Below are 19832 nucleotides of genomic sequence, written 5' to 3'. Positions count from 1 at the left end.
TAGTTTGCATTGTTTTGTCCCGTCACTGTAATTATGAACTTTGATGATGACACAAGACCATTAAGATGACATAACTCCAATGAGATCACACTACACTGTAATATAACACGACTCACTAAAATGACACCACTACAGTGACATAAAATTGGTAAGATGGCTTCCTGATTTAATGATAAATAAATTGTATGAATATACAGACTTACTAATGTTATTGATCTAATTTTCTAATGCACAAGTGAGTAACTAAAGGTAGTGAATTGGCTGAGGATAAATACCACTAGCTGGTGTAATTAATAACTGTATGCTGATATGGAATACATAGTTTATTAACCATTTGCACAGTAGTGATTTCTTAAGTCTAAATCAATAATTACTACCTTCCTCTCTCAGATGTTACAAAACCAACTGTATGATTCCTACACATAATGTGACTTTTGTCATATTTTACATTTAGTTAACTTCTCAAGTGTTGGCGGTGCACTGGATAATTATATTAGAGGTTAACAAAATTGCATTGATAATGTCAGTTGAACACTTAGCACATGGTGACTCTATTTGCTGTTCCACAAAATGAAGGCTGCTTTTATTTTCCAAGTTCTTTATGGAATATATTTTACTTGCTATATCTTTGCCAAACAAGCTAACATCTCTACAGTGATTTATAAATTAACGGTAGTTACATGTATTTGCATGACATGGATGTGATTTTAATTGTGCTCCCTATTTCTTGCAGCCCAGCATTGTGTTAGGGTGACAAAAGCTTTATTTGGAGTCAATAACTATAAAACAAAGTCTCCCTTAAAACAATACCATGGCCACGGGAGGACAGAAAGCAGTTGCCTGGAGACTGGATGAAGACTCTACTCTGGCATTAGGAGACAGTAAGTCATATACAAGTTTTGTATCAAACGCATTTGCTTTTTAACAAGCCATAACCAATGCTTTTCTTTTTTTTTTTTTGTTGCATTCTAAGCTTACCAAGAAGCTGAATATATACATTATTTCACTCATCTCACATGCATACCACCACCACAATTAGATAGCCTGGCAGAGGAGTTTAAATGTGTGAATATTAGGTACCAGGTCTGAAGAATGCAAATTGTGTCAAAATTGTTCTCTAACCTTTTCTGCCTGAAGCTTTACACCCTGATATGGAACTCAGCACCTCTTTATAACCTCAATGTGAACATGAATGTCCTTGTTATCAATCATAATTTGCATCTCTGTTGACTCACTTCCTTCCACAAACACAAGGTGTACCAGATGCCAGTATTTAATCTTTTTTTTGGCCTTGTGTTTTTACAGTTATTGTGCTTGTGTATGGGAAATAGGGGATGGACAAAACAAATTTTTATAAATACCTTTTTGGATGTAATTAAGTTCAACACACTGTGCTTTCCCGGGTTCTTCCTCCACCATTAATACTGGCCGCCATATATAGCCTATCGTGTGCTGAAAAATGGCGTTAAACCCTATAACAACAACAACAACAAAAATCAACACACTGTGCAGAATTTGTGTTATGTCTTTCATACAGGAGCACCGCTGCATAATGTGATAAAATGTAAAATTCCAGATAACTCATAAAGAGTGTTATCCTTGTAATAGCACAATTTTCTGACCCATAAATTTCATGTCAATCATTTGGACTTACATAGATAATATAACTCAGTATTCCAGATTTGAAAAGTAGCAACATCATTTTTGATTTGAATAAATAGCACATGGAAATAATGTATATATATATGAACAACTGTGCCTGTTGCTGTAGAATCTCATGATTCCATATAAACTTTGGGATTGGTGGAAACTTACATCCCAGAAGAAGAAATGTGTTTAGTGGAAAATAAGCCTGTAAAAATGGGATTAATTTGATCAAGAATATGGAGAAAGAATTATTAGAAGACAATACAAAAATACATTTGAGTTAGATGCTTCCAACCTATATAGAAAATGGCCTAAAGTAAGTTGATATGAGAAAATGAGGGCTGTGTCAAAACCAAAATGCAGGATTATCAATGAATTAATTGGAAGCAATAATATGTACAGTATATATGGTAAAGTCTTATTACCAGTCTGACCCTGTTGTTTTAAATAGTCCTTGCAGAATGCAGGGCCACTGGTCCATAACTGAGCCCATTTTCTCACATTGGGGAAAGACTCGAGTGGACTTGTCAATCAGGCTTATCAACAGATTTCCCTTTTACATTTGTCCAGCCACAGACCAGAGAACACTGGGCAGTGGACACATCCAGCTTCCAGTGGGATCATCTGTTTGCATATGTCTTCCCACCGTTCTGAATGCTACCACAAAGCTGTGCCAAAAGTCTGAACTTCCACTGCCCAGATAATTCTCATAGCCCCACTTTGGCACCATGATCATGGTTCAGTGATCTTCTAGTCCTGTCGATTGATCAACCCAGGTCTCTACCTCACAAGAGGCATTTTCTGTTGCAGCTCAGGAGCCCACTCCTACACAACAGCCCATACTTTCTGCACCTTCATACTGGGCTCTATCTGCCAGAACAAGTTTTTGGGTTAGGTGACCAGTTGCATTATTTAGCCTGGGAGATTTTCAACATCCAAGGTTTATGATGCCAGTTGGAGAACCTTCTGTGACTGGTGCAGTAGCAAACACACTGATTCTAGGTGTCCCACTGTAACTTAATTGCTGATTTCTTTTTTTTCTTTTTTGAGTACAACAGATGTTCAGTATCTGACAAATGGCTATAGGGTTGCCATTTCCAACAGACATACATTCTCTAAGGGCATGGCAGTTGGTTCAGATTCACACCTTGTTGATCTTATTAATGAATTTTAAGCTCCAGAGACCGGACTCCTACTCTTATATGCCTTGATGGAATGTATATTGTGTTTTATGGCGTTTAATCAAAACCCAATGGACCTTTGAGTGAGGCTTCCTTACAGGACCTCACACACGACTTTTTTTTTCTTCACCTGGCATCTAAAGAGATGCAGCTCTGGATGTCTACAATTTAATGGGAATTCAAATCTGTTTCTCTCCTTTGTGAAGCAGGATTTTTAGCAAAAAATCAGTTACCTTTGATAGTTCCATGGTTACCTAGCATAGAGATTCTCAGTCTCAGTTGAGTCTGTGCTGGAGATTATAAAAATAGACTTTTATGCCCAGTTAGGGTACTACACCTCTATTTTAATGCTTTCAAAGGAAAAAGAAGGGTAAGAAATACAAGTAGGATATATTGGAAATATATGTGTCAAAATGATTCCTACAACCTTTCTTCATATTAATTGTTACACTAATGGCTCTAACATGCTTAGGAAATTGGAACTAAATACCTTCCCAAAGGCACACTGAGGTTTAGACTAAGAGTTCGAAGCTCTACCAACTTAAGTACCATAGTTCACCATTGATTATCAAACATGAATAATTTCCGAACACTGAGTTTTTAGCAAAGACAGATGCTGTGGGTGACATCAGCATGTATTAATTTGTCTATTCAAGGCAGCTAAGTATATGCACGCTTATAATATGTAGATCTCAAGGATTTCTTAGTTGTGACACATAGGTTCAGTCTCTGGGGGAAGGGAATGACTGGGGTCAGATACAGTTGTATATATATCTACATTGACCTCTGCAAGCCCATTAAATGTAGATATGGTTTAAATGTGGGGAATTCAATAGTTTACAAGTTATAATTGAAAAGCTAAAACTCTAAGGGTAGCTGTGGTCCCTGGGGTCAATGTCAGTTATATGCATCAGTCTGTAAAGAAATAATGCATGACCCAGTACATGCATACATTTGTCTTTTGTCTATTAAATAGTTTGTATGCAATTAGCCAGTGGCTAAGTGTTTTGGGAGTTAGGGATAGACCTCAGAGTATGAACTATTCTTGTCTGTGCCATTGATCAAACATTGCAGTTCTCAGCTGTGAGAAATACAAGTCAGGCCTCTTGTGAAATTTGTGTAAAATCACCCCTAACCACTTTATCATTACCTCTTGATCATGATAAAAATGAAACAATTGTTGTACATATGTATCCCCTTCCCCTCCCCCCACCATGTTTCTTTAAAAAAAAAAAACAATTAAGAAGAAGAGAAGAAAATATATATTTCTACTTTAATTTATTATTATTATTATTAAAAATGCTTATTCACAGCCAATAATATGGTGATAATAATACTTTTTAATGAATGTATTATTTCCTAAATCTTAATATGTAATAATAATAATAATAATAATAATAAATTAGTTGGTAGTGGTGTTAGGATGATGGTCGTTCCAGTTCAGAGAAGAGAATATCCTCTAAAGTCAGAAATAGAATGAAGATCGTGAGATATAAATTATTTTCAAGTTCTTAATATGGAAATGTATGGAAGTTATTTTGCATTGTTTGTATAGAAGTATATATGCCAATATTTTGTGTATAGTCTAGTATTGGACATATCCCGATATTTATCACTTTTCTCCACAGCTAGCCGTTCTGCTGACTACAGGGGTCTTGCCTTGTTTGCAGAGATGTTGATGGTCATACATTACAGTGATATGAATGTCCAAATATACAATCATGATGGGAAGCTCCTGGCTACATCAGAAAAACTGCAGTCTAATCCCATGGGTGTGTGTGTTATTAGCAATGCTGAATTTGCTGTTATTCTAAAGGATTCCAAAATAAAAATAATGTCATTTCAACCTACAGGTGACATGAAACTGGTCAGTACATTAGATATAACAGGATTTGATAAATGTTATGCAGTGGGAAAAGCAGAGTCAGTGGACAAACTTATTGTCAGCGGGCAGAAACAGGACAGGAGTATGTACTATTGTTTTGTGTCCCATAAAGGTGGACAAATAGAACCATTTCACAAGATTTGTGAAGGGAGCATGGTTAGTCACTTGGCTACTAAAAACAATTCTGTTTATATTTCATGTAGTGATGTACGTCACTCCTCTAATAATGCTGGTGTGTATGCATATGATATTGATAATTCCTGTATGCTGAAGTTTCTATATCAACATAAAGACTTGAAGTTACCCTGGGGTTTAACTGTGGACACAAGGTTTATATTTGTATGTAATGGATATAATGGGAAGTCCAGTATTTATCAGCTGACACATGGAGGTGAACTAATGGCCATCCACACAGTGCAGTCACCATCCTCTGATATATTCTTTGATGAAAAGCATGAAGTTCTGTTCACCACAAGTAATTTGAGTAATAAGATCACTCAATACAGACTGAAGTTACATCAACCAGGTAAATCAATATTTTTTTATTTTAGTTACATAAACTTGGATCTGACAGGACAATGAAACTACATAACATCATTTGTTTTAGAATAAGGAATGATTTCAACTCATTTCCCTTCCTCCCTTCAAGGTTTAAAACCCATCTCACACTTTCAGAGATAAAAAGGAGACATTTTTGAGTTTGGACAACACTCTGACAATTGTTCAAGTGTCTTGCACTTGTATCACAGTTTATGACAGACAAGATAGTAAACATGCAATGCAGGATAAAATAAAATCTTTCAGAATTATTGAAGTGGTCTGAAATGTGTTATGTGTTTTTAGTTCTACTTTTTTCATCTGCCATTGATCATGCAGTAGCACTAGATAAAATTTGTTGTGGGATTGTAGTTCTCCTTTTTTCATCTGCCATTGATCTTGTGGTAGCATAAGATTGTTATTGCTGCTCCTTTTGAACTGTTTTGAAGGATGGCCTGAAACTTTACATGGCATTCATCTTGAGGGGTAGTTCGTGTTAAGTGAGAAGAATCATGCTTCTTGGACATCCAATATGGCAACCATAATGGCAGTTTTGAAAATTTTGTTGCTATTCATGATTGGATGTCACTATGTGAATTTCACTAAAAGCCTTCTGATACTATCCATACCCACCTCTGGTGCTATGATTTATACCCCACCTCTGATCTCTAAAATCACTTACCTGGTACTGTTACAGTCCAGCTGGGAATTTGATTCTTTTATGCCTTACAGTTTTCAAACCATACCTTGTTCTCTTCTTGCAGACTTTTGTAAATTTAAAAATATTGTCATCAGCATCTTGTACAATATTAAATCCATGCTACTTTTAGTAAAGTGAGCAGCCAAATATACATAATAAGCAGCGGAGTTGTGGTACAGATGCTCAGTTGCTCATGAAAGTTGAAGTCGGAACATAACCATGCAAGATACATACAGCTATAACGGCTAGATTTTAAATAATGGGAGACAAAACCAGTGATAAAATTCTATCAATCATGCAAATGTCATGAAAGTATAGATTTTTTATCGTCTTCTTTTACATGCCAACCATTCCACAAAAATGAAATTGTAACGGTGATGCATTGTTCTTCTATTTATACAAAGGGATTAAATAGCAAAGTGAATCTGTGTTGATCATACAGTGACATAGCAAGAACAATATGCCACTTATTTTGGCAATGTGCGGTTTGCTTCTGATAAAGTTTGCTTAGGTCATCTATTAGGCTTTAACACCCCTGGTACAGATTAAACTCTGAATTCTAGGCATAACATTTTTCACCCTTTATAAAATAGGTTTTACATTAACATTTTCTGACTGTCCTGAATCATGTATGGAAGTTGGGAAAGGGGACAAAACAACTTTAATGAGTGAATTAAAATATACCTTTGAAGTTTACCATTAGTATCGACGTACACAACAACATGTGCACACACATACACACACATGTGAAACGTGATGATATATTTTTAACGAGTAAGTAGAGATTTTGGCATGTTACACAGAAACTGGAACTAAAATTAAACTCCTTCCCTATGTTCCTGATAAAAAGTAATGAAAGTTGCATAGTATACTGTGCACAGACACTTACTAGTAATTTTATCTTGAATTCTGAATGGGTTTGATATACAACCCATTCAGTTTAAATATTGATATGTTTTTTGCATTATTTTTTTGTATACCTTCCATTTCCAACTGAAATCTCAACTGATTTGAGCTTTTTGGAGTGTTACATGTATGAATTTGTATGATGTCTTCATCTACAATGTGCTGATCATTTGACTTCAGATCCAGACCCTGCAGAGGTCCTTAAAATGGATGCAACCTCTTTTGATATCAGTGTCATTGTGGTGGGGCAAAAAGGGGTGGGAAAAACATCACTGACCAATCACCTTTTTGGAAAAGATGTAAAGTTGTCTGAGAGACATAGCATTGAAGGGATAGATGTTCATGTAGAATGCTGTAAAGTTTCCTTGGTAACTGGAGAGTGGACAAAGAAGAGTAAGTAATTTTTTGTCGGATGTTTTTGTTTCCTTAAACAAACAGACACACACACACACAAACTAATTTATAAATTCCATTCATCAAAGAATACTTATTCATTCTCTCTCAAGTGCTTCATTCATGTGACAGTTGGTTGAGAAAGTGTGTAAGTTATCTATTAGGAACTGTTACACCTGGCTACAGTATTATGAATAATACTGCAGACAGGTGTAAATTAATATTTACAAGGCCCAAGTTAGCTTAAGCCTATACTCTAAGCATATATAATAACACAAGACTCAACAGATGTAATATTTTTTAAGAAATATAAAGAATCTGTTTAGTAAGTAGAATAACACAAGTTCGCAGTCTCTACTCAGTAATATTCTCATTGCATTTGACCTAGTTGGTCAAACTCCATTTAACAGTTTATCACATGATGTGAAGTCTATGATTTGTTTGTGAGAGTTCTTGGGTCGTCTCTGTACTCATTTGTTTCTCCTTCTTTCCGCTCTTATCCTTCTTCTCCTACTATCCTTCTTTCCACCTTAGCTCCTTCCTTTCTTTCTCTTTTTGTCATTCCTCTCCCTCATTTCTTTCCCTTTCTGTCATCCCATTCTTCCTTCTTACTCTGGGCTGCTCATTCACTGGCACCCTGAGGGCTTCCTGAAGGAATAAGACAAGGGACATAATCTGTTGTACCCCTTTTCTGCCATTAGATAACCAATCTACTTCTCTCACAGATTTTTCATCCGATTAATGGGTGACCAACCTTAAAAGGTCCAATATACAAATTTCCTTACATATAGGGTTCCCACGCTACGGGAAATCGGGAGAAATGATCATTTTTTTTCCTGACCATGAAAAGTACTTGAATTTTGCAAATATTGATTATAGTCGGGGAAAAACCTGGGAATTTCCCGCCACCATTTGACGCCCCAAACATTTACACAATTGAGTCGTAACTACAGTTACGTAATTTATCTAGTTCTGACCAGAATATTCAGAGGTTGCAGTATGGATCTTGGGTGCTTGCTGTGAACATAATGAGTCAATCCAAACATTCAGTGGATTAGATTTGTCCCAAAGACTTTTTTCACAGACAACTTGATATCCGTATCTTTCCTTACGTGGAGGGTATAAAAACCAGTCTAGCATCACAAGAGGCCAACATATTGGTGGCAAAGTGTAGCCGCTTACCAGATGTCTTAGAAAACTTAAACATTAAACTGAGTCATACCTGCATGAAATCGATATAAAATTTTCTCAGATATTGTGAGTACTAAAATTGTTATGTCTTGAATCTGCTGAAAGACAATATAAAACTATGGCGTTGATGAAATTTAACCAGGTACTTGCGATTTGCATTGCTAATCGCATGAGTACACAAATTTCACAACCCACATTTTCAGCTGTTAAATATGCAAAATATTAAAGGAAAGTCATATCCTGATTGTAATAAAAATACAAAAACTAAAGAACACAAAATTCTCTCTTTATTCCGAGAACAACTACTGCGGTTTTGTTGTATCATGTGATTACCACATTGACATGTGCTCTCAGCTTGATGACTTTGACCACAGGGCTCATTACAAAGAAACCTAGGAGTATCTGTCAGTGAATTGAGGGCTGAGGGGTCTAACCTGTAACAATATTGTTATTGACAGATACTCCTAATTTTCTTTGTAACGAGCCCCTGTGAATCTGACTGGCCAGATTGCTGCGACAGTGACATGTTTTTGTCATTGTACTTGAAATAAACATGTTGAGAATTATATGTTCTTTCTGGTTTTTACAAAAGGTATCTGACAATCATTATATTAATTGAATTTTTGTACAGTAACATTAAAAAGGAGTTGTTGATATCACATGACTATTGAACTATTCCAATGTCCTTTGAGATTTGTGGAGTCATGTGACTAGTAGGGCAAATGGTGAGTACTGGGTCGGGTAGCAGCTGCGCTGTAGTTTCATCTAGTCTGTCAGTGTACTAAAGACAACAATTATAATACATGTACTTGCAATTTCTGAGAAAATATACCATTTTCCTATTGAGTTCATGCAGGCACCAGTATGAGTCAATATAACATTGTTTAAATTTGCTAGGCCCACTGGTAAGTGACTACCCTATGTCGCTCCCACATGGAGGCTGCAAGTTCCAGATTTTTCATATGCAATTGTTCTGATTCAACACCACAATATGAATGTCCATGTTAAAAAATGGGATGGGAATATTTGGAGGAAACCCAGTTAGAAAACGGACTGCTATTTATTCTAAGCCAAATTTCTTGTCCAAAATATCGAATCTCTGAACTGAACTATGGTGCGAAACTATTATACAGTGATGTAGCTTGAAATGTTGGTTTCAGATCTAAAATAAAACGCGGGAGAAATAGGAAATTGTTGTCCTTTGTATTATATAATAAAAAAGATGTGAGCTCCTCTATCAATACAGGTATGGGGACTGATTTATCAAATTACAAGAAGACAAGTTGATTTTCCAGAAAATTCAGTCCTTGTTTATACAACAGTTCATTGTTTTGAAGGTCTTTTGTCAAAATTTAATTCAATTCTTTCGTACATTTTTTTTAAATGATGGATTTTCAACCAAATCTTCTTAGTTGAGGTTGTTTGAAAAATCTTGTTTGGGATTTTTTTTTTTTGTTGCTCAGATAAATTCAGGGTTAAACTTTTTTGTTACAAGATAAGATTCAAATACTTTATGTTTATTGTTTTTTTTAAATACTGTGATAGGAATCGTTTACTTTGTATAGCATGCATGTGCGTTGCTATAGAGATCTTTAGAATTAAGGTTTGAAAGGAAACAATACTAATTTATGTTCATTATGTTGTTGCCATGTAGCAACATAATGCAGCTCAGCAAAGTCAGAATTTTTATTCTGCACATTGAAATGACTTTGCATGCCAGTTTATAGGAAATTGGTCAAACTTATTTCATGTGATACATTTTGTAGCTTTGTACATGATAATCTTTTCTGACTTAAAAGTTTTGGAGGGTCTTGAAATCTTTAGATTTAGAAAATGCATGTTTTTTAATCTAAAATGTTCTTTCATTCCATTCAGTATTGGTCATATGTGAACCTTGAAAAAATTAATTTCATTTTGAAAAAAACCCTCAAAATGACCTGGAAATTTATCTTTAGAAAAGTGTGGGAACCATGTACATAACTTATACAGTTGTATCCCACTACATAAGAATAACCACTGCTTCTATCAATTCAGTAACATGATCTAAATGTTGATATATTCCTATAAAGTAATCTATGACATAATTAATAAAGTAATTATTCATGCTGCTTGCCTCATTCAAATTAATGAAAACATACCAAATGCAATGAAAGTCTAAGTTTGTATGACTAGAAATCAGTGCTCATTACATTTTAATAAGGCCAAAAAAGTGTTCTGTATATACCATATGTCCTGGGACAGTGTGTTTGTTGAGACACCATAAATTAAGTTTTAAAGTAATTCTTTTGTGTACTGTATGTTCTAGGACACGTAAAATTTTTTGAGTCATAAGTTGTGGGACACCTTTTAAATCATTCAAAAGTTACATGTCAAAAAACGCATTCAAACTTAAATTTTATTTTAAATAAAATAATAAAGTGTGTACTTGAGATAAATCTCTTTAATCCGCTGCAGCATCACGTCCTCATCAATCCAACCAATTGCCAGCAACACTACAATCCATCATTTCTGTGCCTGGATATCTGTTACCTCTCTCACACCATGAACAATTATCATTAGAGGTAACACACACCCTACCGCAGAAATTATAAGGACTAAAGCTAGATTTTTTTTATCTGCCCCAGTTGTACAAATTCTCACCCTTTTAACCCCCTTCTTATTAACAGTCTGTCCAGGAATGAGATCAAAGTACACCACTCCTTCGATAACTCGCGCACATCGGGGTCCAGAAACATCGACCGCACTATAAGTGAGGCACGAGTTATCGAGGGACCTATAAAATAAGCCCAAAACCAATAAAGTGATTAATGGAAAAATGGGGTGGGGGGGTAGACAGATTATACTGTTGAATACTCACTTTATAATCGTTCTGAGATTAACTGTGAATAAATATCTCTTCATAACAGTGTACTTTATTATTTCCTCATAGGACAACATTAATTTCAGGATAAATTACAATATATTGAGGCGATCATCGAAAACATTATTCCACGTGGTTTCCGTTCGCTTAACATGTGTACCACTTCACACATTGTGTACTACATCACTAATTTTTATGTTGAATTGGATACATTCTAGTTTTATTGTTTGATCCAAATTAGACGTTTTTTTATATACAAAAGATTGACTCTTTTCGAAAAAGTGTCGATCGAACGATACATAGATAGATAGATATGAATGCGATAGAAGTAAAATGGAAAAAAAAAAAACAAGGGTTAGTCAGTACTAACATATTTAATTGGTCTACAAATTTAAAACAACGTAAATTAGAACAAGTTAATACTTGCTGTTTGTGCCACGCTTGCCAAATATCAATTCACTTTTTGAAAAAATCAGTTAATTTTTTTGTGTGTGTTACTCCTTGGTTTCTCTGCCGCCGAGCAAAATTCCTCAGATTTCTCAACTGCATGAGCTTTATGTAGTCAACATTTTGGGTCTCCAGCCACCTTATGGCAATATCAAAATATTTGATTGCTTCCTGTGCAGACGGGGGGTGGGGGGTGCAACATCTGCGTCTGCATCACTTTCAACACTTGTGTTACTCCAGTTAGAATCGTATTCTGATGCAAATTTGTTCGTTATAGAATTAATTATAGTTTCATCTGACATGTATTCGGCTGTGGGGCAATCATTGTGAGCACAAATCCACTACTCATATCATCAAGAGAAACGCCCATCTCAGGACCATGAGTCTGTACGAATTTCTCCCAAACAGCCTCGGCATTTATGACATTAGTTTCACTGAAACATTCGAAGTCACTATCATTGTCGCTGTCTGTTACTGTTTTGCTTTACGTCACAGGCAGCTCCAAGACCCTTAATCCAGCACCCCAGGTCTCTTGTAATCGATTTTTTTTAATGCAACAAACACTTCCCCAAGTTGTTGATCAAAACAAAGCTGGCATGTAATTAGGTTCTCACAGAAGTACTCACAGGTTTCGATGTGACGGTCGATTGACTCTTTTCATGTTTTCAATGAACAGAATATGTTGTGATTATAATGTTTACACTGAAACGGAATTAAAGGATTAGAAAGTGACTTTCACACAGGAAGACGTTTAATTGGTGTTTATTTCATTCTCTGTTGCCACCTGTTAGCATTTACCAGAAGTTTTCATTGATCGCTATTTCACCAGACTGTTTATTTACAGTATACTGACAACTATTTATCATAAAAACTTATATAATATATGATATCTTTAAACAGACGTCTCGCTAGGATTTTAAAACTGGGTCTTTCTGCCTCTGAATTCAATCACTAAATATCAGTACATTTTCTCACTCGGCTGCCAGTCAAAGCCTTTGAACTAGCCGCCTAGTTGTTGCATTATGTTCTTTTTTTTTTTTAATGTACTCTCATAAAATGGCAACAATACATCAAAGAGTCTTTCAGTTACTGAATTCTGTCATTGTAAATATCAGCACAGTTAACTGATCAACACATTTTCCCACAAAGCTGGTGGCTGAAACAGGACCGGCAAATCTTTGAATTTTCCTGCACACCTATTACATGCGTACGGAGGACTCCCGCCTCAGTGATTTTCTGCATTCCAAATCAAAAATTGGCATCCAAATATGCGTAATTAAGCATTTTCGAGATCTCTGAAATTAATTCTTCTTTAGAACATGCAAATTTCAAAATATGGGTTATATTTTTACGGGCATTAATCACCATTTTCGATGATAAAACGAGCAATGTATCAAGGTTTAATTTATTAGTTCTTATCGTGATTTTTCATGTTCAGCATATTTTAAAGATATTTTAAATACATTATCTCTGGAAAAAATCGGGAGCCAAGACGGACACCACGTTATAAGCGGGACCGCGAGTTATCCGGGTGCGAGTTATCGAGGGAGCAGTGTACACTGAAGTTTCATACGTGTTAATGATCAGATATTGTCAGTGAAATCATCTTCTCTTCTTCATGAATTCATGGAATGATTTTATTTTCTTCCAAATCTTCCTAGAGACGCTGAGCCATCGATGTCTGCACACAAAGCACTAGATTAGGTCACTTAAAAACTGTTCCATTGTTTCAGTTTATTTTCAGAATTCTCATGATTACCATTAAAAAGAAACCAAACTAGGCTCCCCTATGTTGGCTGACATTATATATAAAAACAAATCTGCACACTTAAAAGAATCCAAATTTGGCTTCGGAGGTTGCTTGCTTTGTATTAAACTAACCTTTGTATTTGACATTCTACCCTTAGTAAGTTCAAACAATGAGTTTATTGCTTCCCACCATCCGGACTTCTATATGTTTGGTATCTGTAATCAGAATTTATGCAAACAGGCATGATGTCTGCTCCGTATACACATTAACTTGCTTTAATAATACTTTTTGGTAACCAATGCGAGTAAAAAGATTGCAATTTGCACTCACAGTGAATGTAGTTTCTAATAATGATTTTTACTTGTGAGGTATTTTATACTGTTAGTATGGATGTAATACATTCTTGGTTATTTTGCACCTTGAACCACCATGTGTAAATGGCAGGTGCCTTAAAGGAATTTGTTGATATTTCTTTCCCTCTCTCTCTCTCTCTCTCTTCATTTGTGAATTTGCTGGATCCAGTTTTCAATCTGATAACATAATCAGAACTTAGAGAACAACCAAATATAATTATTCACGTATGTGAACAGTGTCGTGTTACCTGACATAAGCAGTATACACAGTTAATGCATGTGCTATATATATGTTTTTCCTTTAATAAATTATTCAGTCATGAAGAATAAAAAATCAGTGATAACAAAACAAGGTTAGTTTCTTTCATTTTATTTTCAAATTAGATGGGGTGAAATGATTGAATGATATGTTGATGTATCAGTACTTTGGCTGTACCGATACACATATCAGTACAAGAGGTGGAAAATGGATACAAAATGATACTTAAGCTATTTTAATTTTTAGCAGTCAATAATTAAAATTTGTTTGCTTTCTTGTTCTTTAAATTGAGAATTCATCAGAGACAGCTGTTACATGCACAGGCAATCAATTTTGTTAGTAAAATTAAAAAATACATGATAACACTAATTTGCTGTCAACAAAATTAACACAAAGTGATGTGGTTGTTATAGTGCTCACCCCTGCCAATGCTGTGCTAATCAGCTTGTTGAGCACAAAGGAGACATTCCAAATATATTCTACAGGCAAATCAATTACTCTACTAATCCTTCACTTAGCATTTTTATGCAAATTTCTTTTCTGATTTGTATCTTGCCTACTTTGGTTGAATTAAAATGCTACACTGGTGGTGCTGTGCAGTGAAATATATTAAAATTAATTCTTATTGTTGGTTATTGTTTGTTCGATCCAGGGTAAACAATAACCACCCATCAGCATTTAAGGTACATTATTCACTGTGTGACAATAAAGTAATGAAGTATTGCCAGAGCTACAGAGAAATTTGCCGCAAAAGTTGATCATTAATTGTTCTATAAAGTATGTAAACAGAGATGCTGCCAGGGTGCATGAATTTGTGCACTTGGAGCTGTGATGTACAAAAACTCTTAATTGCAAGTCACGCACATGAAAATGTATTTGGCGTAGTACACACATTTTATTTAACTGTTCACACTTAAAGTGCTTTTCATGACATTAGTTGCACCAGTAAATGTAGCACTTGTCGCGACATCTGTTTAAAGATATTTATTTGATCAAAATACCTCTGCCCAGTGGCAAAAGTGAGCCATACATCTGATCAAATGGAGCAGCATTAAATGGCCTAAAATGCTCAGTAAAATTCACTGACAACTAAGAAGTATTCAGTTTGAAAGTATTTTTGTTACCTTGTCATGGATAAGAATGACATAGAAATAGATGCTAAGCATATGTCTGTCTGTAATCTGTTTACTGGAAATACAACCAGTATATCCCTTAAAAGGGCACACTACCTGCCAATGACAGACCTTCTGTATTGATAATGTATATATTGTGGGCTGTGTTTCGTGAATCATATCGATACATGGGACAGATGTATAATTTCACCCCCACAAATTAGCATTTTATTTATCTTATTTCAGTATAACATACAGTGCAAATTGAACAGTTTCATTTCCTAAATTTTAGGACATATGATCTCTGGGAAAGAAAAGTTTCACCTTAAGTTCTTGGACAGGAATAAAATATTTATGTTATTGTGTTCCAATATATACACTATCTGTGGTATGTGTTTCCAGTCAGTTGACTACCCTGTTAATCATTGCCGAACCTAGCATATTTTTCCAACATGTAAAACAATGAATCACACGAAATATTTGTAATGTTTAAAAAAACACCAAACAAACCAATTGCCTACCCTAATTTTGAAACCAGTGCAGTAAGAAACGCATATGTATTTTGTTTTGTGGCCTATGTGCAAATACACCAGGATATCATCTTATCTTTCAATGCTCTCAAATCCAATTCTTTTACGAGTCAATCCTATCCCATGGATTACTTGTAATGACTTTCCTTAGAATTCTTCCACCCACTCCAGTTTGTTCCTTGTACCTAGGACACATCTCTCACACTCTAGATACTAATAAGTCTTCTCTGTACCGAATTCTTTAATGCATTACCCAAATTTACTGAAGTTTTCCAACAGATTTTCAATTTTCCTGCTTAATTTTTGGACTCCACCCCACCCCCATTTAGTGTTAGCTCTATGTTCCAATTTATTAATACAGTTGGCAAGGCATTGTCATTATGTTACCATTTTTAAATTAACTGACAGCTACCATATTATTTTGTCATAACATGTGCTTCATTGTTGAATTTGAAACAGTGTTCCTGTAAAATAAAATGTTACTAATCAAGATTTTGTTAACACAGTTATTGTTGACAGGTTTCTAATGTTTGAAGGATTTTTTTTATCAGGCTAGTATTATTAGTAATTCATACTTAACTGGTAATGTTATGTCAGTTTCAGGGGGCCCCGAGTGGCTGAGTGGTCTAAAGCACTCTCCGTTACGGATCACTGCCATCTCACCTCTGTCTGCGTGGGTTCGAGTCTAGCATTCGACCAATGTGGATATGTAAGAAAGCTTGCCAGTAGCTTCTCGTGGGTCGGTGGTTCTTCCCGGGGTTTTCCTGGGTTCTTTCTCCACCATTAATACTGGCCGCCATGCATAGCCTATCATGTGCTGACAAATGTCGTTAAATCCCACAATAACAACATGTCAGTTTCAGATTTTGTTCTGAACTATGCTGTATAGATATGAAAAGTATTTTTACAGATGCCTTCTGAATATAATAAACAGAAAAATCTTAAGAAGCAATCCTCTTAATTGCTTTTGCAGATATGTAGAAACATAATTTAATTGGAACTCGATAGTTGATTCTCTTTGAGAGCCGAATGCATGTTTATTTACACATTTACAAATTTTGTCTACATTGCAGCCCTGGTAACAGAAATTGGAAACAAATGGACATTGTAAATTTCAGAGACATTGCATAAAATACAAGTGACGGTATAGTTTCATAATAAAAATGAGACCAGCTTACTGTGCAGCTTAACTTTTGTGTTTAATTATAGTGCATTATGATACTGAGGCCATGATTAGTTTAATATAAAAAGTGAGAGATCCTAGAATGGAGGATTAACCTTTAGCCATTGTCACATATCCCCAGCTTTCTCTGTCCCAATGCCCTTTTCATCAAATCTTTTTAAATAGTATTATATATCATTTTATCTTTAAAACATAACAAGCATTAAGATTTATTTTATTTATACAATTCCAATCAGATTCAGAGCAGCATCATTTCCCTACAAAGCATGTTCATAATCAGGAGGCAGTGAAGAATGATACTGACAAAATAGTGACAAGTAGCATGAAATATGCATCCTTGACAGTGTATGACTTTGAAGGCCGGAATATAATCAACTCTGCTTTTCTGATTTTTCGGAGGAGTCATGCAGTATATCTTTTGGTCGTAGATCTCAATCAACTGAGAGATGATACAGATGGAAGTAAATTTTATGGTAAGTACATCATATTTAGCTTTGGAAAGGGCATGGCATAGAAGGATTTCCTTTGCAAGGTCAAAGCAAACAAAGTTGTACTTTAAATCAGTATATAATGACCTAAGGAGCCAACATGAGATATTACAAACTAACATAAGTCTAAAAATTGCATGAAAGATCTAAAAGGAGGATAGTGGGGTATAAGTTATCCAGGTACAAAGGTTACTTACACTGAGCCATAAACCAAAACTGATGTCTAAGGAAACGTATTAAGGAGAATAAAAGGGATAATCTTTGATAGTGTATGTTGATTATTTGAATTTCTCTGATACATAAAGGAGTATGCTATCCTTGATTTTTTTCTTTATACGTGTAAGTGACTAATTATATCAGCTCTTTGCAAAGGAAGGTAAGGAATACATTCAAACACCATGTTTGAGTAATGGGCATGTCCTCCTGCCTTTATAGTGATGGATGTGTATTGTGTCATTTTTTTTAATACATGTTTTGATAAATAATAATGGGCCCCCATCCAAGCATACTTTAGATGTGATGGATGGGGGGCATTATTGGAGTAAGCCGGAGGCTCAGCATGTATAAATTTGCATTTTCACCTAGGCGCTTGCTTGAGAGACACTTTTTAAAGAGAAACAAAATCACATGACATAGTCATATATAACCAACTGTTTTTCCCTAAACGTCATATTTTGACCCTGTTTTTGTTGGCTTTAGCACCTCATAATAGGGTGGGAACATATCACTGGGAGAGTTTATACATGCTCAGCGTCTGGCTTACTCCAATAATGCCCCCCATCCATCACATCTAAAGTATGCTTGGATGGGGGCCCATTATGTTTCGTAAGCCTTTTGCTTCACATGTATAAATTAGCGTGTTTAAAGAAAGACAACAAAAACAGTCAAATTCAACACTTTCATTCCATATTTAGAACTGCTTTTACAAAAGTCTTATTTGAAATTATATCACGTAAGTAGAATTTGTGAAAATTCTTGGTCAAGGACCAATCCGCTGTTCTAAGAATTTCTTGGAGGGAACAACCTCCCCTATTTGCTGCAGATGTTGAAGCTGAATGATATGAATGAGCTTTAAAATACTGGACATCAATGCCTGAAAGTTGTAGCACCGCTTTCAACCACCTTGCTAATGTACTACTTGTAACTGCTTTAAAAGTACGAAAAGACATAATTAACTGATCACACTTCCTAAGACCATGAGTTCTATCAAGGTAATGTAAAAGTGTGTGCATAAGACATACCTTTCCTCAGGAAAATGAGGGATTTTTAAACAAAACCTCTTCCTTTGTCTGGAACTTTTTAAGTAGGGTAGAGAAATAAAACTGAATATCCTTGTTTGATATACACATATTATGAATATTCATGGCAATCAATGTTTGTGCCCTTGCTGCTGTAGAAAGTGCTAGAAGAGCCACAGTTTTAAATAACAGCAACTTAAAATCTATATCCTGCAGGGGAAACAACTTAGTTAAATATTTGATCACTTGTCCCACATCCCAAGTGAATGCATACTTTGCTTGAGGTGGATTCATAATGAAAATACCTCTCATACATCTTGTAATTAAATGTGGCTTATAACACCAGTTCTGACCTAGTAATTGTAGAGTTTGTAACGACATGGACTTGGGAGTGTTTATAACACTATATGATTTACCAAGGGATACAAGATAACTCAAGTATGCCACAACTATATTTCTTCAGATGCATTATAGGGATTGTTTTTTCCTCCATGCAAGGTTATCCTGCTTTTGTGTGCCTTTACCCCAGGAATTGCAGATAAGTTCAACAGCTTTCTCTGGAAGTCTTCTACTCTGGAGGTTTGCCCTGATACAACCACACCTATCAACTTCAACTTTTCCTTTAGAGGATTAATTTCTCTGGAGTGTGGGAGTATAAGCAGGTCCTTGTGTCGAGGCAGCCTGGCAGGAATATCAACAATACAAGCCATAAGTAATGGAAACCAAGGCTGAGATGGCCAATATGGAACTTTATGTCAACTTTGTCACTTGTGATCTTATTCACAATTTTTTCTATTAAGCGGAAAGGTGGAAAAATATAAGGTTGAAATTCATGCCATGAAAAGGAAAAAGTATCAAACTTAAATGCTTCTGGTTCTGGATTCCATGAAACAAATTTATCAATTTGAAAATTTAACCTGGAAGCAAATAAATCAATGTCTGGTTGAAAAAAGTGAGTGCAAAGCCACTAAAAATGTCTCTTTTTAACATCCACTCAGTAGAGTCTGAAAATTTTCTAGAAAAGAAATCGGCAGAAGTATTATCAACTCCTGGTAAGTAAATGGCTGAAATGTAATGTCTCTTTTGAGGCACATTCCCAAATAGATTTTGAAAGATCATCCATTTCTTTCGATTGTACAGTCTGTTTGAATACAAACATGCTTATTCATAAC

The 19832-nt window shown here is 35.3% G+C and overlaps 1 protein-coding gene across 1 annotated transcript; it reads left to right on the top strand.

The window, feature by feature from the left end:
* Window positions 1-518: 518 nt before the first annotated feature.
* Window positions 519-17448, top strand: LOC149787069 (uncharacterized). Its single transcript, XM_089976037.1, has 4 exons — window positions 519-881; window positions 4457-5239; window positions 7037-7249; window positions 17171-17448. Exons 1-4 carry the CDS (start codon window positions 812-814, stop codon window positions 17446-17448), a joined length of 1344 nt encoding a protein of 447 aa, XP_089832163.1. The 5' UTR covers window positions 519-811.
* The last annotated feature ends 2384 nt before the right edge of the window (window positions 17449-19832 follow it).

Source organism: Sinohyriopsis cumingii, chromosome 12 (genome assembly GCF_028554795.1).
Source record: "Sinohyriopsis cumingii isolate HCF-2022 chromosome 12, ASM2855479v2, whole genome shotgun sequence".
Classification (NCBI taxonomy): domain Eukaryota; kingdom Metazoa; phylum Mollusca; class Bivalvia; order Unionida; family Unionidae; genus Sinohyriopsis; species Sinohyriopsis cumingii.
Note: the sequence above shows the minus strand (reverse complement) of the source record. Positions and strands in the feature narration are given on the sequence as shown.